The following is a 24,980-nucleotide window of genomic DNA, read 5'->3' as shown; positions in this document are numbered from 1 at the left end:
TGAAATTACTACTTGATAAACCATAGAAGGCTTTAATACTTATCCAAAGGAAGAAAGACTCCAAAAACAAAGAAGATTCAAAAAGGATAAATTCAAGACACTAGCCAATATAGCTGGAGAATGTATTTTTATTCTTGTAATTTTATACTAGGAAGTCAACATAATCCATTATTCACAACTGAATTATAAAAATTTTTAATCCTTAAATTGTACATCAATATCCTATGACTCCAAATTTTATCACTCTCCTTCAAGTCTGAAGAAAACGATCATGTAATTTAGTAACTTCTACAGATAGCAAAGTCCCACTGATATAACATTTAGTCTGAAGTCCTACACTCAGATGAGAATTAAGAACAGCCAGTATCTAACTGGCCTGAAACCTGACTGTGTTCCTGGCTCAGGATTCCTGTAGTAAATCTGTAAGTCCACACTAAGACACAAAAATAAACTAGGGTGTGTACATCATTTAAAAACTTCACAGTAAAAATAACAAAAATGTTACCAAATTTCAACCATATTACAGTTTTCATCCAATTAGCTTTCAAAATGCCTGATTAACTGAATTAAATGTAAGTTTTTTTAATGTTTGCCCAGCATTTCAAAATGGTTATGCAGTATAACTTTTAAAATGTCAAAGTATGCTGTACATATTGCACTTTTCTGCTAGGCTGGGCTAGTATCCTCCATGGCAAGATACCAAAACTACTGAATAAAATACATTTTAAAATCATAGGTAATTGATTCATTTCCCTGAAATCATCATCATCATCATCATCATCACCAAAACCTACGATTTTGTAAGATTTGATTCCTTAAATACAATTTTAAAGTTTAACTTAAGGAGGGAAAAAAAAAGACCCTCATTTATTTGACTTATTTCCTTTTTTTGGTCATTCAGTGACCAAAGAGAATTTTAAACAAATTATGTTTCATGTTTTCTGGCTTAATAAAGAGTTAAAATTTCTATTATCCAAATTAAGAAAAATTATACTAATCAGAAGCTATTAATTTTCAAAAGTCTATGTATGTCTGTCTGTAGGTCCTCTTAGAACCTTTGCAAACTTTCATAAACAATAGATTTTAATCAATTATGTATTAGAATCAAATTAGGTAAGGAAAACATTTTGCAAAAATAAAATCACTTCCCAATATGCTTGACAGAAACAAGCTATTCATTTTCATTTGTGTTCCATTGAAGACATTACTGAAATCTGTCCAATGGTTTATTTCCAACTGGTCCACTATGAAATTCTTCGGAATGTTTTAAGATTGGCTGTAGCTAGAGTTCTGACTTCCATTTGGACCCTGCTCTCCTTCACTGTTCAAGTGGGGAAGAAAGAGATTTTACACCAATTAAAAGACTCATTTTCAAAACCCTAGTAAGCTACTAATTTTTAAAGTTATTCTTTGCTATAGCTTTACAAAACAAAGACATTTCCAATCATAAGATACAGATGTGGAAAAATTAAAATCCAGAAGACTACATTTGGTTTTATGTTTTTATTCTTATGTAACTTGGTGCCCTCACACATATAGCAAGCATTCTGGAAGTTAGTGTCCATACACACTCAAAAATTTAAATTAGAGTATTTTGTTGTCATTACAGGTATCACTCAACATAGAGATTCTTCTAGACAAATTTCCTATGAAATTAAATTATACATGGAAAATCTTATTCCTACTAATAATGAAAATCAAGAAATGTTCTTCCAAAAAATCATTGTCCAAAGGCATAATAAAACCATACGTCAATACAGCAAACCTTTAAAAGTCAGAAAGAAATATGGTAATTTCCTGGAAAGCACTGAATATTTAAACACTGAAACTGAAAATACCAGTAATTGTGGCAATAGGATAATTGCCTTATCTTGTCCATCAGCATCTTGCAGCTTCAGGCCCTGCAACTAGTGAAGAATCACTCAGGGAATTTCTGCAAAAAATGCATCCAAAGGCAGCTGTTTGAATGACTGCTTTAAACAGCTCCTTGTAAAAGTATTAATTTTTCCAAATGGTAACCTTAACATACCAGATCTACAAATCAACCTTAAAGTTATATAACTTATTTTTCTTGATAAATGATTAAGATGGGTAGTTTCCCTTCTGACCTTTTTCCCCTAAACAAAATGATCTGATGTACATTGACGTCTGAAAACCACTGAACTTAAATGAATTAAGTTAAAAACCAGTTAAAAAACAATATAACACATAAAAAACCCCACCACAACAAAAAAACCCCTTTCAGCACAAGTAACTCATACTTAGCAAAATTATGTTATTATGTGCAATGGATCTCTGAGTCACTCAAAAGTCAAAATTATTTATCTTTACAGTATCAGATCAATAATCTAAGTTTTTGAAAAATGATACTGAACTTTATCAACAGGGTTAACAGCCACTACTGGGGGGAAAAAGATGGCAGAGTGAAACTGACATGGAACTACTCCAAAATTCTTTATCCCTAAATTTTAAATGGACTTGCCTATCTCTGTTCTGTTTAAATTTATGTAAGTATATAGCCATATGTTGAGGGATACCTGTAATAGACCTGCCATTATATCAGTTAAAGTTACTTAACAGATGATCAGATTAATATATTTTTTTAAATGAGATGTCTTCAAAATATTAAGTCACAAAAAAACACGTATCATGAAGTTTTAGAAGACATTTTCTAAAAACAGCATACTCTATTAAAAATATGATAATGCCTATGAAATATATAATTAAATAAAAGCAATAATTAAACTCTACAAAGTACCTGTTTGGAGGAGGTTTTGGTTTCGGCATCTTACTAAGAATAGTTGCCATCTCTTTTCTCTCATCAAAATTTTTCCACTGCTCATACAACTTTAAAATAACCCTGATTATTTCCAAAATCTAGAAGAAAATATTTGAAAAGTTCTCAGTGGCAATATCAAGCAACATTTGGTATATAAAGAACACACATCATATCCTAGACATCATTTAGGAAACAGTGAAAAGATAGTCTCTATCCTTCAGATTAGGTTAGTCAATCCCAGTAAATGTGAAAGCACATGTATACTAGGTCTTATCCTTATCCATCTCTGCTGTTGGTTTCCTTCTATCTACTGATATCTGAAACCAAAACAAAACAGTGAGGTACTAGGAACAAAAGTCTAAATCATGAAAGAGAATACCACTATAGAGCACGTGTATTCTCAAGTCATATCCAACTCTTTGCCACCCAATGGACTGTAACCTGCCAGGCTCCTCTGTCCATAGGATTCTCCAGGCAAGAATACTGGGGTGGGTTGCCATTTCCTCCTCCAGGGGATCTTCCTGACCCAGGGATCACACCAGTGTCTCCTGCATTGGCAGGCAGATTCCTTATTACCAAGCCACCTAGGAAGCCCTACTACAGAGTACACTCCTCTAAAACCACTGTTTCAAAAAATTTAATGAGCGGTAGTGCACAAAAGACTTTGTTTTGATTCTCTACTAACTACTCTACAAATGAGTTAAGGTGCTCAAAAACCAGCAGCTACAAATCTATCAAGTCCAGTTTCCAAATTAGATCTTTCTTTTTCCCCTGAGTAAATCTATCCTTGGACTGATTCTAGAACATTTCAGCAAAAAAAGGTAGAAAAAAGGGCAACAATCCACTGTCAGGAGATAGGCTGTGTTACTGGAGTTTACAGTAGTATTAAAGTAGTCACTAGGTAGCTTTTAAAATAATTTTGGCAATTAGAGACTGCTTTGCAACCAGTCAAACTCTAAGTTTACCATTCTATGTTATCCTAAACTGAAGAGAAATATAACCTAAATGGTCAAAATCAATTCTTCTTCCCAACATATTTCTTAACATTTTTTCTTTTAAAACCAAAAAGTACTCATTGCCTGGCTGACATCATGAAATTTTAGGCACATGATAAATAAATACGACATTAACTTCAAAATGTTCAAGTTTATATTCAGTTAAGGGAATTCTAAAGATTACCTTCTCCATATCCACAGAAAGCTCAGCAAACCACTGTCTGGCATCTTTCTGCTGTACAACACAGGCTACATGCAGGCAAGCTGGAGAGAAAATGAGACACAAATTCCATGTTTAACTGCACATGGAATGTATGGAGTCAGAAAGATTCATTCACTTATGTGTATTTTATTATATTCTTTTTAAAAATTATACAGATTCATATAATTTATTAGTTATATAACCATCCCATCAATTTAATCTTACAGGGAGGAAAAATTACTGGGTGATATATATATATATATAATTTTTGTTTTTAACATTTTTGACACCTGTTCCTCATGGTGAGCGTGAGGCGAGCTAGTCATGGTGCAGTTGCCTTGACAGTTAGGGAATGTCAGAGAGGAAAAAGTCCACTGAGAAAATCAGCACAGGGGAAGAATCCCTGAACAGTAGTACAAAGTAGTGGTCAAAATGCACCCAAAAGTCAGAGTGACAAAAAAACAAACCAGAAAAACCAGCCAATCTATGCAATGATAAATTTCAACACTACTCTGTTTTGGTATTTCAATTAAAAGCAGTGTTACTTCTGCTTTTTCAAGTCATTAGCATATGATCAACTTAGATGAAAACTGGGCATTCTATACAGAATTCAGTGTTGTAATCCAACAGAGCTGAGGAAAAAAAAACTGTAATGAACTATATACAATGTATTTATATACATTGCTTATAATACAAACTAACAAAGATAATGGAAGAGCCCAAAGATGACAATCTAAATCATAACTTTGCCTACTATAATTTTTCCCAAGCAGCCTGCCTACCCTGATCCCACACAGGCTTATTAAATATTATATTCCCTGGTCAGGTTAACCATATGACTTTGTTAAGAGTGACATTCTAGGCAAAGAGCAATTCAAATGTGAAACAACATACTGGCTGCCCCAAGTTAAACAAAGTTACAAAGTAGGGCTTCATCCAAGATGAACTGAAAGGCCAAAGGTCAGAATTATAAAAATAGGTAAAAAAATACAATGGAAAATGCCATTTCAGGGCATACACAGAGTAAACTAGGGACAGAGACATCCTAAACAAAGACTCAGGTGATGCAGGGAGTACGAAGTTGCGGAGCATGTCACTAAAGAGATGATATCTAAGCTGGCTTTTTACAAAAGGTAGGAGTGGAGCAGAGAATGACAGGTATATAAATGCTAAAACAAAGCTATGGATTTTATCCAGAAGTTGGAATCAAAGTGCCAACACTGCCAACACCATTGGATCATCGAAAAAGCAACAGAGTTCCAGAAAAATATCTATTTCTGCTTTATTGACTATGCCAAAGCCTTTGACTGTGTGGATCACAATAAACTGTAGAAAATTCTGAAAGAGATGGGAATACCAGACCACCTGACCTGCCTCTTGAGAAATCTATATGCAGGTCAGGAAGCAACAGTTAGAACTGGATATGGAACAACAGACTGGTTCCGAAAAGGGAAAGGAGTACATCAAGGCTGTATACTATCACCCTGCTTATTGAACTTATATGCAAAGTACATCATGAGAAACACTGGGCTGGATGAAGCACAAGCTGGAATCAAGACTGTCAGGAGAAATATCAATAACCTCAGATATGCAGATGATGTACCCTTATGGCAGAAAGCAAAGAAGAACTAAAGAGCCTCTTGATGAAAATGAAAGACTGAAAAAGTTGGCTTAAAATTTAACATTCAGAAAACTAGGATCATGGTATCCAGTCCCATTACTTCATGGCAAATAGATAAGCAAACAGTAGAAACAATGATAGACTTTATATTTTGGGGCTCCAAAATCACTGTAGATGGTGACTGCAGCCATGAAATTACAAGATGCTTGCTCCTTGGAAGAAAAGTTATGACCAACCTAGACAACATATTAATAAGCAGAGATATTACTTTGACAACAAAGGTCCGTCTAGTCAAAGCTGTGGTTTTTCCATTAGTCATGTATGGATGAGAGTTGGGACTACAAAGAAAGCTGAGTGCTTAAGAATTGATGTTTTTGAACCGTGATGTTGGAGAAGACTCTTCAGAGTTCCTTGGACTGCAGGGAGATCCAACCAGTCCATCCTAAAGGAGACCAGTCCTGGGTGTTCATTGGAAGGACTGATGCTGAGGCTGAAACTCCAGTACTTTGGCCACCTCATGCGAAGAGTTGATTCATTGGAAAAGACCCTGATGCTGGGAGGGATTGGGGGCAGGAGGAGAAGGGGAGGACAGAGGATGAGACGGCTGGATGGCATCACCTACTCAATGGACATGAGTTTGAGTGAACTCTGGGAGTTGGTGATCGACAGGCAGGCCTGGCATGCTACAGTCCATAGGGTCGCAAAGAGTCGGACACAAATGAGCAACTGAACTGAACTGGGAGGAGCACTGAAAGATTTAATTGGAGCACAAATTCTGCATTTAAAAAAAGTTCTTTCCAGCTCAGATTCTAAATCTCAGCACTACTGACTTTATGAACTGGACAATTCTTTAAGACTGCCCTATGCAATGCAGGATGCTTAGCAGCATCCCTGGCTTCTACTCACTAGAAGCCAGGAGCATCCCACCCCAGCTGTCATGACCAAAACCATCTTCAGACACTGCCACACATCCTGTGGGGAGCAACATTATCCCTGGTTGAGAACCTCTAGCCCTGCTCAAGTGTGGAGGACAGACTGGCTCTCTGAGAACAGGGATGCTGGAAGCCAATTAGTTAGGAAGGAGATAGCTGTAATAATCTGGATAAAAATTAGAAGATAGCTATGAGATTACTAAAGAGAGACACAATAGGTGTTGGTTACCAGCTAGAAGTAGGTATCGAGGGAGATAAAAGAGCCTAACTACTGGATTTCCAACTAAATAGTCCTATTCATCAACATAACAAAGACATTCAAAAGTATGTTTTGGAGCAAACTGTTGTTCAAGAGTCTGAGAGCCAGTAAGATGCCAAAGGAAGCTATCCAAAAGGCACAGTTTGATATAAAAACCACTTCAGGAGCAAATCTTGGCTGAATAAAGAAATTTAAATGTTTCAACACAGAGAGACAGCAGAATCAATGAGCCTGCCCGAGGAAGAACAAAACAGCATGGATGACAAGGATGTGGCACACAGCCTTCCTACCCATGCAGATCTCAGCATTCCTCCCCACTGAACCCAGATGCCACTTCAGAATCCTTCCAAACACAGGACTTCCAGCAAGCCTCCAGTACTCTAAAATATAACCTTTTTGCCATCCCTCATGTAAGAAGGCTGAGAAACATAAACATTAAAGGGGTAACTGAATAGAGAGAAACCAATGAAAATAAGTCTGAATTGGTAAAATAAGGAGGAAATCAAGAAGACGAGTTATGGAAATGAAGACAGAAAGGAAACAGAAACTAACAAGTGCCTAATATATGGCAGGAATTATTTAAAAGAAAGCTTGTTTAATTCTTATAACAAATTTATACAGTTTTTAGTACCACCCACATTTTATAATTAAGGAAACAAACTCAGACAGGGTTAGGTAATTTTCCCACAAATGTAAATTAAAGGAAGTTTAAACCTAAAACCATCTGTTCTATTAGTAATTCATGACAGTACTGCCTTTCACAGATAAAACTGACAGAATGGTGGCTAACTTTCCCTCCAGCAAGGCACTAAGGACCACAAAAGGCTCCTTTTACTTGACCTCTGAGGACTTAACTGGGCTCAGGAAAGCAAAGACTTAATTTTATATAAATATCAACTAATGTTAAAAGCCTTAATTCCAAACTTCTCTGCCGAAAAACTCAGATACTGGTTAAAATTATTTTAAGCAATTAAAAAAAAAACTTACCAAAAAAGGGGGGTGGGGGGGAAATAATCCTGATTTGTGACAGTTGCAGTTCATATTATTGAAAGCTCACATGCAAGGAATAGTCTATTACTTCAAGGAACATAAAAACATAAAGCACAATAGGGTGAAATTTCTTTTAGGATGACCTAAATAGGTTTATAATAATTTAGTTAATAAAGGTACACCACGTTTACATACCTAAAGCTATCATGAAAGGAGGATACAGTAGGCAAAGATCCGTTCTGTAGGTATCATTCACTATCCTCCTATAGAAATGTAAATCATAATATCACTACTTCATATGATTGTACATTTCCCTCCAGAGAGGGCCAGATTTTCCCTATCTGTATATATTTATATCTCTTTTATATTACTTTAACAGACATAAAGGTGAAAACATCAAAGGAAAAAGATGGATACATGAATGTGACAATAAGCCAATTTATTGAATAAAATTACAGTTAAATATATTTAAAATTTTCAAACTTCATAATAAATTTCAATATAAGATAAAATTTTTTCTAAAATTAGAAAATCAGTTAGGAAACTAGAAATTATACAAAGTATTAATATGTATGTTGAATACCACCCAAAATATTCTGATTAAAGATAACATTTTAAAATTTATTTTACTGAAGTATAGTTGAAATCAGTGTTCATTTCTTCTGTACAGCATAGTGATTCAGTTATATATTCCATTATTGTTTAAAGATAAAATCTTAATTTTCATTTAAACAGTCTGTTTTTCATAAGAATCAAATTTTAATGGAAATATCCATCAAATAAATAATTTAAAGATCTTTATCATTTTAGCATTTATTCCCATATAGTTATTAAAATTCAATAAGCAGATATTTCACTCAACATAAAATATCTTGGGGCATGGTTTACTTACTTTAAAAATGCTAAATTTCATATTTAATTGTCAGCCTTCCTAGCTAATAACATGTTACACTATGAATAACTTCTGTTCTAATTACCATGCAAGGGGAAGCAACATGTCTTCTTGGCCCATGTCCTGCACATACTGGAGCAAAGGTCTATAAGGATGATACACTATCAAGCAACAATCCTAGAAACAGTTTAAAAAATGTGTATGTATAAAAACAGATTTATTATAGCACAAAAAACCTTATCATTACCCAACTGATTTTTAATAGTGTATTTCAAAATGTATTTTTTTTTCTAACTCATGCTTGCTTCCCTCTTATTCTCTTAAGCAAGCAGCATGGCAGCCCTAAACTCTACTGTAACAGTGAAGGCAGTGCTCTCTCTGGAATATACCTTGGTAAATCGGTTGGCAGTCAGTCAGCATCCATTCCCTTAGAGACTCAAAGTGTCACATCTGCAACACACTGAAACCTCTTATTAGCCTATAAATCCATAATTCCCAACTGGTGGAGCAGAATTCTGCCAAAGACATAATCTATCTTTAAATAATCCCACACATATACACAAATTGTGCAAATAATTTACAGTGGTTTACTGTCCTGACTGGTTTGATTGTAATCCTATTATAGTTACTATAGAACAGAAAACACTTCCCATCCTAAGTAAGATATACAACTGTACAGGCTTCCAAGAGCATACAGGTGATGACGCCACTAGGAACTATGGTTTACCATCACATATTACTCGGATGGTTTTAAAATGCACCTCCCTACAATTATTTCTTTAAATTTATGACTTCACTAAATTTGAAAGTAAGTTTTACTCTATTAATCATAAGGAATAAATATACTTACCATTAATTCTAAAAGATAGAATTCACATTCTAACACCTGTTTGGAAAAGATTATAAATGTCAACATGAAAGCAAATTAAATTGAGTCTTAGTTTAACTGAAGAATGTATAGCTATTAAAAGTTCTAAAATATTTTAAAGAAAACAATAGCTTATATCAAAATGAACATATGCTATAAAAAATTATTTTACACAATGCATGCAACTGTGATTATGAGACATTTTAATTCTTATAAGGAAAAGCCAGTCTCATATAAGCATTCTTATTACTTGTTTTTATTTAAAATATCCTGTATAAACTTCAGATTTTACAATACACTTTCCACTCAACAAATGCAAAACCGCAATTATCTCCACTTAAATATCATTCTTGTTACAAATCAATAATAGAAGAGAGTACTAAAATGAAACAAAAATACAATTAAAGAGAAAAAAAAAAACCCTTGCAAGGTGGAAAAAGAATATTTCTATTAAAATGGCAATAGAAATTCATCTTTTCCAGACAGCCCCTGACATCAGTATTATTAAAAAAAGCTCCCAATGTGATTTAATGGGTACCCAGGGTTAATAACCCAACTATAAATTATTTTTTTTTATAGTAGAAGCAAGTTAGCTTTAATTTAGAAATAAAGTCGTCCACATTCTTGTACAATTTTAAACTGCCATTTCTAGGAGACTATTCAGTTTATTTTAATATAAAATGGAGGTATAGTTTATATATACAGCTTTGACAAGTAGTTTTATTTTATACAATATACTTACATGGTTCATCTTATAAGGAAATTCCTTTGGAAAGGCATATGAAAATCTAGTTTTCACTGAGAAAACAAACAAAAAAACTTAAACAGAGAAAATGGGGAGTTCATTAACACAAACTTTTTTAATACAGTGTAAAATATTGATGGTAGAGCTAAATCATTTTTAGTAAGAACTCTTGAGGATGCTTAGAGATGCAGATTTTTCTTCCTTTCTCAGGCAATGGGAAAGACTGAGAGGCAGAAAGCTCTAGGACCCCATCCAAATTACAATTAGAGAGTTTCAATGATATATTTAATATATTAAGACAAGATTCTGCTGCTTAAAAAATTAAGCAAATGGGAAAAAAAATCAATGGATTTTATCATTTCTAAAATCTTTTCAGCTCTAGAATGGTATTGCTATATTCTTTAGTAATTTAGCTTAAAAGGAACAAGAGTTGTATATGTGTTTACAAGTATCTATATATTTGTAAATATATACAGTTGACCGTGGACTTCCCTGGTGGTTCAGATGGTAAACAATCTGCCTGCAGTGTGGGAGATGTGGGTTTAATCCCTGAGTTGGGAAGATCCCCTGGAGGAAGGCCCTGGAGAATCCTCATGGATAGAGGAGCCTGGTGGGCTACAGTCCATGGGGTCACAAAGAGATGGACACAACTGAGCAACTAAGCACAGCACAGCTGATCCTTGAACAAAACAGATATGAACTGTGTCTACACATACATGGATTTTTCCAGTAAGTAAGTACTATATGAGCCAAGGTTCTATATGCAGATTTCTCAACGTAGCAGAGTTGGTGTGCCAATCCCCTATGTTATTCAAGGTAAACTGTATATATAAATATTAGAAGGATAATACAACCAAAAAATGTTAACAGTGGTTATCTCTGAGATTTAAGGATTTTTACTGATCTGAACATTCTAAACATTTTATAATATGTATTTTTTTAATCAAATGATACATTTTAATAAAATCATGAATATACATGCAAAGGTCTCTAGGATTTTCTTTAAAACTACACACACACATACACACACAGTTACTACTTAGTCACCAAAAAAGTACAAATGAAAACACTGTTAATCCTTTGTCTCCTCAAAAATGGTAGGAATTGAGTATTCTAACAGCTAATTTAGATAGATAACATCTGTCAAGATTTGAAATCTTAAGCCATTTAAACTTGTCATTAGGAACTGTCTACTTAACCTTTCCTTTCCTCTCCTTTTAGTTATTAATAACTTGAAAATTATCACCTATTCAAGTTTCTAAGATTTATAAGTCCCTCTCTGCTTTCTTTGTTTTTTAAATAAATTTTTTGGCCAGGCTGCATGCCATATGGAATCTTACTTCCCTGACCAGGGACTGAACCTGGGCCCCAGCAGTGAAAGCTCCAAGTTCTAACCACTGGTCCTCTGGGAAACTCCTGGTGGCTTTTGAATTGTGATAAAATATAGATTACATATAATTTACCATCTTTAACTCTTTTTAAGTATACAGTTCAGTAGTATTAATTACATCTGCAATGTTGTATGGGCTTCCCTAGTGGTAAGAACCTGTCTCCCAGGACCAGAGACATAAGAGACAAGGGTTCGATCCCTGGGTTGGGAAGATCCCCTGGAGAAGGACATGGCAACCCACTCCAGTATTCGCCTAGAGAATCCTACAGACAGAGGAGCCTGGCGGGCTACGGTCAGCAGAGTCACAAAGAGCTGGACATGACTGAAGTGACTGAGCACGCATGCAGGTACACTTCATCTCCAAAACGCTTTCTCCTGCGAAACTGAAACCCCATTTTCATTAGACAATAATGCCCCCTTTCTCTCCCTCCCTCCAGCCCCTGGCAGCCACTATTCTACTTTCCATCTCTATTAATTTGATTACTATAATTACCTCATGTAAGTGGAATCACACAGATTTACCTTTTTATGACTGGCTTATTTCACCTATCATAGTATCCTCAAGATTCATCCATGCCGTATCACATAAAAAACTTCAAAATTTGTCCATCGACTTAGCCTCAAGCTCTCTTCCAATTCATCTTACATAATTCTGCCAAAATCACTTCCCAACACACAATTCTAGAATCACCCTCATGTTGAAAAAAAAGCTATGAAAGGTACCACCACTGACAAAGAACAAGCTACAGATTCCTCACTGAAGGCCATCTATTATCTGGCCTTAGTCAGGTAGTGCTATTTTCCCACTATTTCTTTACTCACCGTTCGGCAAATGTAACTCATTAGATTTTCCATATATTTATTAACTGAACTGTTCAGTGTTCCTAGAGTGTCTTTCCCCTGCATTTTCTTGGGTACAAATTCTTTATCAAATTCTATTTAAGTCTTTTTTGGATTCATCTAACAAATCATCTTTTCCCACGTAAAACATTCACTGCATCCTCTGTTCCTCTTTTATGCCACTTATTTCCTTCTGTATTAGTATTTCTATATTGATGTCCTATTTTCTTGTCCTGAAATTCTTTGTACTTATTTTTCTATCCACCACTGCATCCAGTATGGTGTTTTCCAGTGATGACTGATGCTGCTGTTGATGAACATGATGACAGTCACCAGTTTACTGAGTACTATGGGGTAAATAATGTCCCTCCCCACCAAATTTACATTTTGAAGCCCTAACCCTCCTTCTGACTAGATTTTGAGACAGGGCATTTAAAGAGGCAGTTAAGGTTAAATGAGATCATAAGCATGGGGCCTTAATACTATAAGAGGAGTATCCTTACAAAGGAAGAAATACTAGGGATATACACACACAGAGAAAGGGGCATGTGAGCACACGGCAATAATGTAGGTATCTGCTAGCCAGGAAGAGGCCTCAACAGAATCTAACTTGTTGACACCCTAATCTTAGATTTCCAGCTTCCAAAATCCTGAGAAAATAAATAAATGTTGTTTACATCATGCAGGCTCTGGCATTTTGTTATGCCTGCCCTAGGAAACTACTAATAACACACTGAGCAAAGCATGGTTCTAAGAGCTTTATTAATATTCACTTATTTGATCCTCTCAACAACCCTATGACATAGATGCTATTAATATACTCATATAACAGAGAGGTGATATTTTGCTTAATTTGCATGTCAAAAGCACGGGAGCTGAAATCTGAAACCTAAGCTGTCTGGGCCATATAATACACTATTAAAAAAAAAAAAAAGCTTGGAAATAGGTATTTTACATTTTTTGAAATATACACCTTCTAAAAAATCTGGATAACAGAGACTAACTAAAGTAAGAAGAAAATAAGGCACCTATAATCTATTCAGAGATGAGCACTGCTAATATTCTGGTAGATTTCCTTGCAGTCATTTTTCAATTTTTTAATAATACTGATTTTCCAGATGACAATTTAATACTTCATCACTGGGATATATTTGGTATATTAAACTCTATGGCAACACTGATTATTACTCTTCTATCCTCAAAATAAGACATGACATGAAAAAGATTCAATAATATTAATACACTCTTTTCAGAAAAGGGAATGACCCCATAATATGAAACCTTGGCTCAAAAACTTAAAACACCTTCTGCCTCTTCTGTGTAAGATCACAGGAGAAAAAAAAAAAAAAATTAGCTTTTGTTAGGTGATATCTTTTGGCTTAACCTAGGAAGATGGAGCATAAGATAACACTGTTATTACCTTGTGTACAGTACTTTACAATGTTATTTCCTTTAATTCCATCACTCACAGGTAGATAAACCCTTTTTAGATAAAAAAACTAAGTCCAAAAGGTGGAGCAACTTGCTCAAAGTTACATAGCTGCTACTTAGACCCAAACTGGTGCTTAGAATCAGCTCTAGGACTAAAGAGTCAGCATATTTTCCTGCACCATATTTTCCCATATGGAGGAAAAACACATAATCTCCATCAAAGACATAATTACAATTGCTAAAGAAATAGTTTATTTCACCCACAAGAGTAACACAATAGCTAGTCATTATGGAGCAAAAAGTATAATAAAACTGAAAAATAAATATTTTCTTTACCCTAATTATACAATTAAGAGCCACAGAACTGATGTTTTTAGATCAACAGTAACTATCCATTTTTAGTATTCAAAGTAATAACCTCACCTCAAGAGATTTAATAGATCCAACTAATCTCTCATAGCTCTCATAAACTGCAAAACATCTATGTCCTATGGAGCCTTCTTCAGAATTACAATTTTAAAGCAGGATATAATTTTTGCACTTACATACAGAAGTAGCAGCAGCAATCAATCTTGTATTTGAGACTACTCCAAATTCCTAGACAAAGCAAAGTAAATGAGACTAAATAAGTACACAGTAACCCAATGAACCTAAGTATATCTGAAGTCTATTAAAACAGAGTATTTCCTATGTTTCTCCGATGTTTACAAAGGAATGATGTACTTAAATATCTAAATTTATGACCTTTCCTTAAAATTACTTTAAACACAAATGCTTAAATAATTTTATAATTTATTATTATTGGAAGGTACCAAAGTAGATAGCTCAGTTGGTAAATCATCTGCCTGCAATGCAGGAGACCTGGGTTCGATTCCTGGGTTAGGAAGATCCCTTGGAGAAGGAAATGGCAACCCACTCCAGGAATTCTTGCCTGGAGAATCCCACGGACAGAGGAGGCTGACAGGCTACAGTCCACAGGATCACAAGAGGCAGACAGGACTTAGCTACTAAACCACCACTACCACCAAAGTAGAAACCAAGCGCTAAAGTGACAGTGCCAGTTTTCTGGACTCAAATTCCTTTCCATGGTATGGCCTTAAGACTTTGGACACTAGTTCCTATTTATTCTCTGAACTTAATATACCCCTGCTGTAAAAATAACTAAAATTTATGAGGTGATCTACCTTACATAGTCTTAATTAATTTGTAGCTAACCTTATAAAGTTAAAAGGCTGTATTCTTTTTTTTTTTTTTCTGGCTGCACAGTACAGCCTGCGGGATCTTAGTTCCCTGACCAGGGATCCAACCCAGGCCCTCGGAAGTGACAGTATGGAGTCAAACCACTGGACCACCAGCGATTTCCCCAAAGCTTCATTTTAAAACTGAAAAATCAAGAATTGGTTCCTTAGTCAAAAAAAGAAACTAACTACGAGAGCCTGTCCAAAAACCTTCAACCTACATCCTTATCTAATTGTGTTTGAACCCATGTATGCCTGTAGTATATGTTTCATATAAACTTCAAGCCATAATAAATGAAACTGAAATTTAAATGCCTGAGACATTTCTTAAATGACATTTCAATACAGTTCTCACACAACTGGACAAAACATAGAAAGATTTGGTCAAAGTTAAAAGATTTTTTTTAAATGCTATAACCAAATATGAAAGAATACATCATCTTCCAGGATAATTCTACCCAAAATTCTTCAGGCAAAAACTTTCACTTAGTAAATTATTATAATAGTTCTATTCAGTAAATCATGTAACAAAAGATATCTAACAAAGAAGACAAATTAAAACTCTAGTTAATCTACAAGAAGTTTATAAAGATTTCTGTCTTAGTTTCCCACACTGGTTGTCCTTCAGATACATTCCATTACATGGTAATATTTGGAAAAGCCACCCCATAACACAGGCCTTTTATAAACACCTTCTTTTCCATTAAAGAACTTAGAAACAGAGTTGGTTCTACCTCCTTAAATTACCACTTACAATTAAATTCCATTCAGTATTCAGAAATACAATTACTATTCTAAACACAGCATCTAAAAACAGAAATATAATATATAGGATTCATATTACTAAAGATTACAATGGATTATTATAAAAACCAGTTAATTATATCCGCCTTATTATCTGGATTTTAGCTGAACTCTCTCAAAAATACTGTAAAGGCTAAGTAAGGTGAACAGAGATTTGGTCTTAGCTGAAAGTTCTGATCTTTCTCTTTCCCTCACCCAAACCATTCTTCGTTAGAAAGCATATAATACCTATACCCACCCCAATGCTTGCTTTCCCCACAGCCCACTAGGCAGCCAATCAGGAGGCAAGAAGGGAAAACAGCAGAACTCAGGAAGCATGCAGAGGAAAAGGAAGAACATTCTCAGCTTACAGCAGACAAGCTATAGCATGTATGCAATGCGCCTTAGTGCCAAACAATAAATGTCTTAGAGGCAGAAGATATTTCTTTGATCCCGTACAAATTTCAGTATTTTATATAAGTCACCATCTGTTATTATTTTTACACAGGTAATGTGAAAACTGGAATAGATTAACCAATATACGTTGACTGTACTTTGATGAAGAACAGAAAAGTATTTCATACCTCTACTTTGGATGCCAAAAACACACATGTAGGAGCCATTAATACAGGATCTATACTTTTCAGAGAATACCTAAAATATGATTAAATGAAGGTAAATGTCATTCATACAGAAAACATATATGAAAACATTTCATATAGAAAATATTTATATGGGAAAAAAGAATAACTCTGGCAAACACATGATTCACTTATATAAGGTCATCAACATTAGATAAGGATTTAAAATATACATAAAATATTTCCAAAATAACACATCCCTACCTTGCATAGAATCTCTTGAAATAGACCGTAGCAGTGGCAATAACTTGTTGTCTTAATTTAAGATGTTCACCTAATGCTTGGATAACTAAAAGAGAAATAAAGTTAAATGTATTTCTGATATAATTAACATTTAACAATAATTTATTTGTTGTTAAATGATGACTATATTCATTTTAACAAAGAGAAAAACCTATACATGCTGTACAGCTCTACTTGGATCACAGTGGTCTACTACTAGGGCTGCAAAGTTCTTTAAAAATATATAGCTACACATAAACAGTAACAAATAGAAATTATCTCACAGTAAAAACTATTCTTGAATCAAGGAGATTGAATGATTATTTCCCTTCTACCTGCTAAGTGTTTTTAATGCTTTTCATATCATTAGACACTTATCAGCATTATAACAATTACTTAATAAAGCTGATAAAAAACCCAAAATGAATCCTCAAAACAACAGAGAGGTAGTTTTGCAACAAAAGTGGACAGAGAGTAACAAAGATTCTGTGACAAAGCTATCGTGTGGCAGAACAAGGATCATCTAACGCTAAATCCTAAAGCATACTTGTAAGATAGGGATGACCAATAAGGGGTGCCAACTCAAATAAGCATTTATCCTCAAAGTACTTTGCTTTAGCCCATCTTAAATTAAGTTTAATGATTCATTATAAAAGCTTTGGGAAATTAATACTTTTGGACTGTCTTGAGGGTCTCTGACATGTAAGATTCACAAAAGACTTTAAATTACTTTTAAAATGATATATAAATTGTAAAAAAGAAGATACAGGCAAATAAAAATGTAAAATAGGGACTAAAACAGTACATCACAAATTACTACAGAAAAACATTTAATTCAGAGGTAACCAACCACACCATTTCAACCAATTAAAAGGGAAGTTTACCATTTGTAAAAAATATCTGTAATTTCCAATACTCTTCTTCCGAGAGAAACTTTAAATCTTTTTGGCGTTCCTTCAACAGATCTTGTTTATCCAAAATCCATTGTAAACTAAAAAAGGCAAAGATTCAGACATTTCATAGAAAATTCACTAACAAAGTTATATAAAATATTCTAAGATTGAACAGGCTGCTAATATTGTGAGAAGTACAGAATACAAGTGACCTTTAAAAACAGTATTTTTCACATTTCTTGGAACACTGACACTGAGAATGATCTCACTAATAAATGTAAATATGCCCTAAAAAAAATCTGCTCTTTTATCCCCTCCTTCTCAGTCTATTGATCTGTCTCTCCCCACCCCCACCTCGTCACTATTCTTGCCTAGCATTTTAATAGGCAGTAATATTTACACTTTCTTAGTGACAAAGAAATTATCTGATGGTGCCTAAGATTTGAAGTATATCTTTTCTCAGTTGTTCATGACTAACTAGAGTATCCCACTTCACAATTTCTATTCATGTTATTGCTTCAGAATTTATTTTACTAATAGTTTCCTCCTCCTGCCTAGTCTATTTTAAAATAGACAGGCAATTGACATGATCCCACAAAATACTCTACAACATGCTTTTGTCACTCAGTATGTCTTGAAAGTTTTATGTCAGTGAATTTGTTATTCAGCATCCCTTTAAACTGTTGCATGTCATGATGATGGATCATTATCTAGTTAATCCTTATTGATAGGCATGTAAGTTATTTTTTCCACTATTACAAGTAATGCTCTAATGAACATCTGTAATGTACCCTTGTATATTTGATTAATATATGGAATAAATTCTTAAAAGTAGAACTAAAGGGTCAGTTTTGCTGGTAATTTAGATATGCATTGTCAGCTGGCCTCCCACAGCAGTTTCCATTCACACAAGAGACATGAGTGTGTCATAAAATACTTGACCCAACAGGTTACTATCTTTTATTTTTTTAAGTTTTAAAATCTTTTAATAGTTCATTACACAGTATTTTTAAAAAATACTTGGGCCTTTTAACTTTTTTGATCTACAGACAGAATTAACAATAATTTCAAGGGAAGAAATGTGCTTAATTTATTGCTAGGTAAGATACCTATTCAAAACAAAGCTGTTCCTACTGTAAACAAGCAAATTTTATACACAACTAGTTTGGGATATGACCTTTTTTGAGCTTATCCACCAGAGTGGAAATAATGTCTGTACAAAACCAAATGTTCGTTACTGTAACTTCTGCATCACAATTAAAATCCAAACAGTTTTTTAAAAACAGCCAACTCAATCAAAACCCACTACTTCAGAAACAATAGCTTCTTTGAAGCCACTACTACTACTACTACTACTACTAAGTCACTTCAGTCGTGTCCGACTCTGTGCGACCCCATCGACGGCAGCCCACCAGGCTCCCCCGTCCCTGGGATTCTCCAGGCAAGAACACTGGAGTGGGTTGCCATTTCCTTCCCCAATGCATGAAAGTGAAAAGTGAAAGTGAAGTCGCTGAGTCGTGTTCTACTCTTATCGACCCCATTGACTGCAGCCTACCAGGCTCCTCCATCCATGGGATTTTCCAGGCATGAGTACTGGAGTGGGGTGCCATTGCCTTCTCTGCTTTTAAGCCACAGTAACACTTAAAATATGATTAAGACTCAAATGCAGAAATTTGGTTGGTTGGAAAGCTAATTAAACTTCCAACTTTCTCAAACAGAATTATAAAAAGGCAAATTGTGTTTTTTTTACAGAGATACAGTCCACTGGAATCACCAGCACTGGACAGCTGTTAAGAGTATTTAGAGTCCTGAGATGATAAGGAAGCCAGACATCCTTCAAACAGTCTTCTGTTGTCCTTTCTTCCCACTACCTATCTTTTACATAATTTACAACTTTAAGGCAAATTAGCATTTCACTGTTTTATTTAAATTTACTTCTAAGGTAAAACCTTTATTGATTTAATAAAGTTCTTTGGTACACTGTAATTCTAGAACTGAGCGACTGAACTGAATTCTTACATGACTATTTTTCTAATAGAATTATGGTCATCTTTTTTATGATTCAGATAGTCTTATGATCTAAAATTTGTATATTATGGATTAAAAAATCATTTCTTTGTCAAATATGCTCTAGACATTCCCCAAGTTTAGCATGATTTCTCAATATTTAATGATTTGTGATACAGAAATTTGAATCATATATTTATGCAAATTTATTTACATTTTACTTTGATTTTATGTTTGTCACACACGGGAAGGCCTTCCCTGACACAAAATGACTTACAAAAAAATTTCCAGTTCAGTTCAGTCGCTCAGTCATGTCCGACTCTTTGCAACCCCATGAACCACAGCACACCAGGCCTCCCTGTCCATCACCACCTCCCGGAGTCCACCCAAACCCATGTCCATCGAGTCGGTGATGCCATCCAACCATCCCATCCTCTGTTGTCCCCTTCTCCTCCTGCCCTCAATCTTTCCCAGCATCAGGGTCTTTTCAAATGAGTCAGCTCTTCGCATCAGGTGGCCAAAGTATTGGAGTTTCAGCTTCAACATCATTTCTACATTTTTTCTAATACCCCTAAGGCGTTTTTCTTTCAGTTTTTGTGATCCATCTGGAAACTGATATAGGGTATAAAGTAAGGATCCAGCTAAATGTTTTGTTAAATGGTTATTCAAATGTCATCAGAATTTCAGTGTATAATTCTATCATTATATTTGGATCTTCTTAATAATTTCTTCTTTTTGTTTTTCTTGTTCTTATGCCATGCTATTTTAAAATATATTGTGGTTAGTCATTCAGTCATTTCTGACTCTTTGCAATCCATGGATTTTAGCCTGCTAGGCTCCTCTGTCCATGGGATTTTTCAGGCGAGAATATTGGAGTGAGATGCCATTTCCTCCTCCAGAGGATCTTCCCAACTCAGGGATTGAACCCGCATCTCCTGTCTCCTGCGTTGCTGGTGGATTCTTTACCCTCTGAGCCACAGGGGAAACCATATTATTTTAAAACATATATGCTTAGTTGCTCAGTCATGTCTGACTCTTTGCAACCCCATGGACTGTGTAGCCCACCAGGCTCCTCTGTCCATGGGGCTCTCCAGGCAAGAATACTAGACTGGGTTGTCAGTCCCTTCTCCAAATTTAAAACATACAAAATTAAGTAATTAAAATCTGGTATGGAAAAAACCTCTTGCTACTATTCTTCAGATTTCTGGCAATTCTATTATAATTATATATTATTCTAAAACACAAACTTTAGAATCATTATATCACATCCCCTAAAAGGAAATTCATACAAAATTTTGTTTGGAATTGCATTATATTTAAAGGTCAATTAGGGAGAAATTATACCCTTACAATGCTAGCATTCAAACTTCATTTATTACAATCTTTATGTTCTACTTCTATAAGTCTTACACATTTAAACTTATTCTTGAGTAGTTTATATTTTCTGTTACACTGTAAATTATTTTTTTCCCTTAACATTAAAAGAAAGTTTTCAATTTTTAAATTTTGTTAACTGGTCCTTTTATCAAACCTTTATTATTTCTAATAATGTTTTAATTAATTACATTTTCTGGTTAATTTTATCTCCTTGTATTTATAATTTTGTCATGTTTCATTATCCTACTAATTGGGCCTCCCCAGTGGCTCAGGAGTAAAGAATCCACCTGCAATGCAGGAGACCCGGGTTCCATCCCTGAATGGTGGAAGATCCCATGGAGAAGGCCATGGCAGCCCACTCCAGTATTCTTGGAGAATGAATGAACTGTCCATGGATAATCTCATGGACAGAGGAGCTTGGCAGGCTACGGTCCACGGGGTCGCAAACAGTCAGACATGACTGACGTCACTAAGCACAAGCACGAGCATCCTACTAATTACATTAATAGTAGCACATTCAGAACAACTTTAAAGAGGCATCCTAATTTTCCTAATGTTTCACCATTAATGCTCTGATAGGTATTCATGACATTACCATCCTATTTCTGTTTTAGTAAGAGCTTTAGTCAAGAATGAATGTTGAAAACAAAAGAATGAATTTTATTAGGTGTCTTTTTAATGCCTTCACTGTTTACTAACAGATTTCCTAATATTGACTAATTTCTACAATAAAACCAGTGTCATTTTTTATACTTTTAATGTAATGTGGGACTCTGTTTGATAGTAATTTACATCAATATTCGAAAGTAACCATTGTTGTTGCTACATTTGCTAGATTTTTATCTGTGTTACCATGGCCTCAAGAGAACCCGAAAACTTTTCATGTGAATTGGAACAACTTTAATGGCAGGTCGTCTTGAAAGTGGGTAAAAATTTACCTATGAAATAATGTGGGCCTGGAGCAATTTTTAAAGAAGTAGCTCTCTGATAACTTTGTTCTGGCTTTAAAATTTACTTTGAAAATGAAGATAACCCAAAGGTACATCTGTGATTACTTACTTTTCTCCAACCTAATTTTGTATTTCTACATTACCGACTGGATGGACATGAGTTTGAGCAAGCTCCAGGAGTTGGTTATGGACAGGGAACCCTAGCAGTGCTACAGTCCATGGGGTCACAAAGAGTCAGACACGACTGAGGGACTGAACTGACCATTCCTTTTCCCCTATATTCAGTAGCATAGTTTAGTCTACTGTTTTGGTTTTCCCTTCCAAAGAGGCAGCTCTTATAATTTGACTGTTTTTTCCTTTTCAATATCAGTGTTACCTTTATTATGCCTGTTTTTCTTAGGTTTATTTCACTGTTTCCTTTTTAATATTCTGAAGTAAAATATATAATTTTTATTCTTTTTCAGTTATTCAAGATGTTAACTTTCTTATAAATTTGGCTTTGGCCACATCCCAAAGATATGAATATATATTAATCTCATTATACTATTTCCTAGATAATATGTAACTGTATTTTAAATGTTCTCTTTGCTATAGTAAAGTATCCAGAGTTGGTTTTGTAGTTTTATTTTTTGTCATCTGTTCATTATTTCAGTCAACCAGCAAATGTCTAGTGTCCTTCTAGTTTTACTGCATCATGGTCAAAGAATGTATTGTGTTCTACTTAACTTCCTGAAAAATACTACGAGTGTCTGTTTCAAAATCATCCATTTCTTCTCCACAGTCATTTCAAATATTTAAAAAGATAAATTCCACAAACAACTACTTTAAAGTTTTTCTGCACAGCACACAGCATGGAAGACAAACCAGTTAACGCCACATATTCTCAAATTTAAAATTACACATGATTGTAAGATTCACCATTATTTCCTATGTTACTGAGGGAAACAAAAACTGCCATGCTGATAGCAGCAATGTTACCCATTTTTAAACTGTTGCTAGCAGCAGTTAATGTTAAAGGGCACTTTTAAGCCATGAAAAATCATATCAATCTTTCTCTTTCACCAAAATCACCTAAAACAATGGCTTTCATAATCTTTTTGTTTTTCCTGAATTGCTTGTCTTGTCTTTCATATTTGTTACCTTTTGCAGATCAGGGACTCCATGATTCCCAAGGGATCTGAGTAAGATAAAGTGGCCCCTTCCTCCAGGACTATTTGATTAGGAAGGCAAGGACAAGTTTTAAAAACAGCACATTTAACATTATAATAATTTTATATTTGAAAAGTGAAAAAATAATTGATTTTATAAAATACATCCTGGCCCCTTTTTAATAAGCCAAAAGTAAATGAAAGCATAATGAGAAGACTTATCAAAGGGTCAAACATCTTTTTTTTTTTTTTAAGTTGAAAAAGGGCTGTAACTTCTGATAATCAACAACTGGCTACCTGTCAATTTTTTCAGCTTCTTTCAAAGTTAACCAGAATACTACTACTTCACTACAGAAATTTTCCATATTTTAATTTTGCCCAAGCAAATATTTCAGTCAGTAAATACAGTGCAAATTAAATATGATCGGAAGTAACGCTTCTATAGCCATTCATCTCCACAAAACCACTTACAGCAAGAAAACCTGCTTTTCTGAAAATAGGTTTTAAAGCCCATTGTTTCTTTTTTTCTAGTGCAAACGGCTAAAATACCAATTGAATAATATAGGAATCCATCCTCACACTCAAAATTTACTTATGCTCTCTTCGCATGAAAAAGTATTTACACTAACGTATCATCAAGTTCTGTGTCTTTCAACTATACACTGTACAGCCTACCCAAAGTTCAATTAGTCCCATCACCATCGTCCTATCTGCTTACACAAATGTATTTAGGGAGAAATGCTTTCAATATTACTCTAGTTCTTCCACGGTACAGACGTCAACAAAAACTTATTCTGGAAAACACGTTAAAGATATTGGTAAAGTCTCTAGAAAATACACTTTTAAAACAAAACATGAGACACAGACTAACGAAATGGACAAATGTTGAGAGCACTTGATCTATAACTTACAAATATAAAAACCATATACGCTTAAAGACAGTGGCAGAATGCGGTTCATGAGCAGAAACAAGCCTGACTCCCTCCTTTCCTTGGAGTAACATTAATCCACTCAACACAGAAGAATGATAAACGATTACTGATGCCAATCTACTTTACAAATATCAGGCGAGAGCGAACAACAACTGTCCTGAGAAGCCAGCCTCACAGTTCTGAACTGTCACATTTCCCATACCTGTGTCCATCCCATATCCCAACCCTCGCCAGCCCCGCCTCTCCCCTGCCCCCAACCTCGGCCTAGCAAAACCAAAAATCAGAAGCTAAAACTCTCGAACCTTCCTCCTCCGGAGACGCAATCCCTCTTACCCTCCCCCGGCAAGAAATTCTCTACCACTCCAAAACCCGGCCAACGGGGCGCGGTGAGGAGAGTCGCCGAAGAAAAAGCACATCCCGCCTCCGGCCGCCGCCTCCCTGGAGCCTCCGCGGCGCTCCGGACAGGGGCCGAGATCCAGGCCAAAAGGAGTCGCAGGCCCCGTACACCCAGCACCTCCAAGAGCCAGGCCCGGAGAAAACGGAAGATCACTTACTAGTGGGAGCTCTGCCAAAAGTTCCCTGCCATGGAACACAGCTTGGCCTGATAAAAAAGCACCAGCCGGCGGAGCGGAGCGCGGAGCGACCATAGACCCAACCCTCCCGGTCACCGCGCTCCTTGATCTGATGGACTCGGCTCCGCTCCGCGGCGGCGACGGTGAGAGGAAGATAGCACCCTATTCTTCTTGACGCCGGCCGGCAACACTCTGCTGTACAAACCAGTTCCTACGCATAGAAGTTCCGGCCCGCCCCGCGGTAGCGGAGGAAAGAGGCGGGGAGGAGATAGC

The 24,980-nt window shown here is 35.3% G+C and overlaps 2 protein-coding genes across 4 annotated transcripts in view; one reads left to right on the top strand and one right to left on the bottom strand.

Annotated features, from left to right (window-relative positions):
- TSTD3 (thiosulfate sulfurtransferase (rhodanese)-like domain containing 3) overlaps nt 1-19,712 on the top strand; it is a 27,414-nt gene extending 7,702 nt beyond the window's left edge. Inside the window, exon 4 of one of the 2 annotated variants that reach the window (XM_018053129.1) lies at nt 19,474-19,712. In XM_018053129.1, the coding sequence (XP_017908618.1) occupies nt 19,474-19,525 (52 nt within the window). In that variant the 3' untranslated portion in view covers nt 19,526-19,712. Of the gene's footprint in view, nt 1-15,210; nt 15,491-19,473 lie in introns of those variants that run through there. The other variant, XM_018053130.1, reaches the window with a different exon arrangement.
- On the bottom strand, nt 111-24,980 carry CCNC (cyclin C). 2 transcript variants are annotated; one of them, XM_005709359.3, is made up of 12 exons: nt 24,690-24,980; nt 17,713-17,819; nt 16,811-16,895; nt 16,550-16,619; nt 14,490-14,541; nt 10,281-10,336; nt 9,521-9,556; nt 8,756-8,847; nt 7,974-8,041; nt 3,959-4,038; nt 2,759-2,877; nt 111-1,321 (listed from the first exon to the last, which is right to left on the bottom strand). In XM_005709359.3, exons 1-12 carry the CDS (start codon nt 24,719-24,721, stop codon nt 1,267-1,269), a joined length of 852 nt encoding a protein of 283 aa, XP_005709416.2. In that variant the 5' UTR covers nt 24,722-24,980; the 3' UTR covers nt 111-1,266. The 2 variants fall into 2 exon arrangements, with proteins under 2 accessions (XP_005709416.2, XP_013821924.1); XM_013966470.2 differs by lacking the exon at nt 111-1,321 and adding an exon at nt 1,352-1,933 and having other exon boundaries at nt 24,690-24,953.

The sequence above is a fragment of the Capra hircus genome, chromosome 9 (assembly GCF_001704415.2).
Source record: "Capra hircus breed San Clemente chromosome 9, ASM170441v1, whole genome shotgun sequence".
In the NCBI taxonomy this organism is placed as follows: domain Eukaryota; kingdom Metazoa; phylum Chordata; class Mammalia; order Artiodactyla; family Bovidae; genus Capra; species Capra hircus.
Note: the sequence above shows the minus strand (reverse complement) of the source record. Positions and strands in the feature narration are given on the sequence as shown.

Bases quoted from the DNA above. Each gene is read 5' to 3' on its own strand.
- CCNC (XM_005709359.3), bottom strand. From the start codon at position 24,721: ATGGCAGGGAACTTTTGGCAGAGCTCCCACTA. The intron at 17,820-24,689 runs GTAAGTGATCTT...TGCCTTTTTTAG, and splicing joins TTTTGGCAGAGCTCCCACTA to TTTACAATGGATTTTGGATA. The intron at 9,557-10,280 runs GTAAGTATATTG...TTTTCCAAACAG, and splicing joins TTCCTTATAAGATGAACCAT to GTGTTAGAATGTGAATTCTA.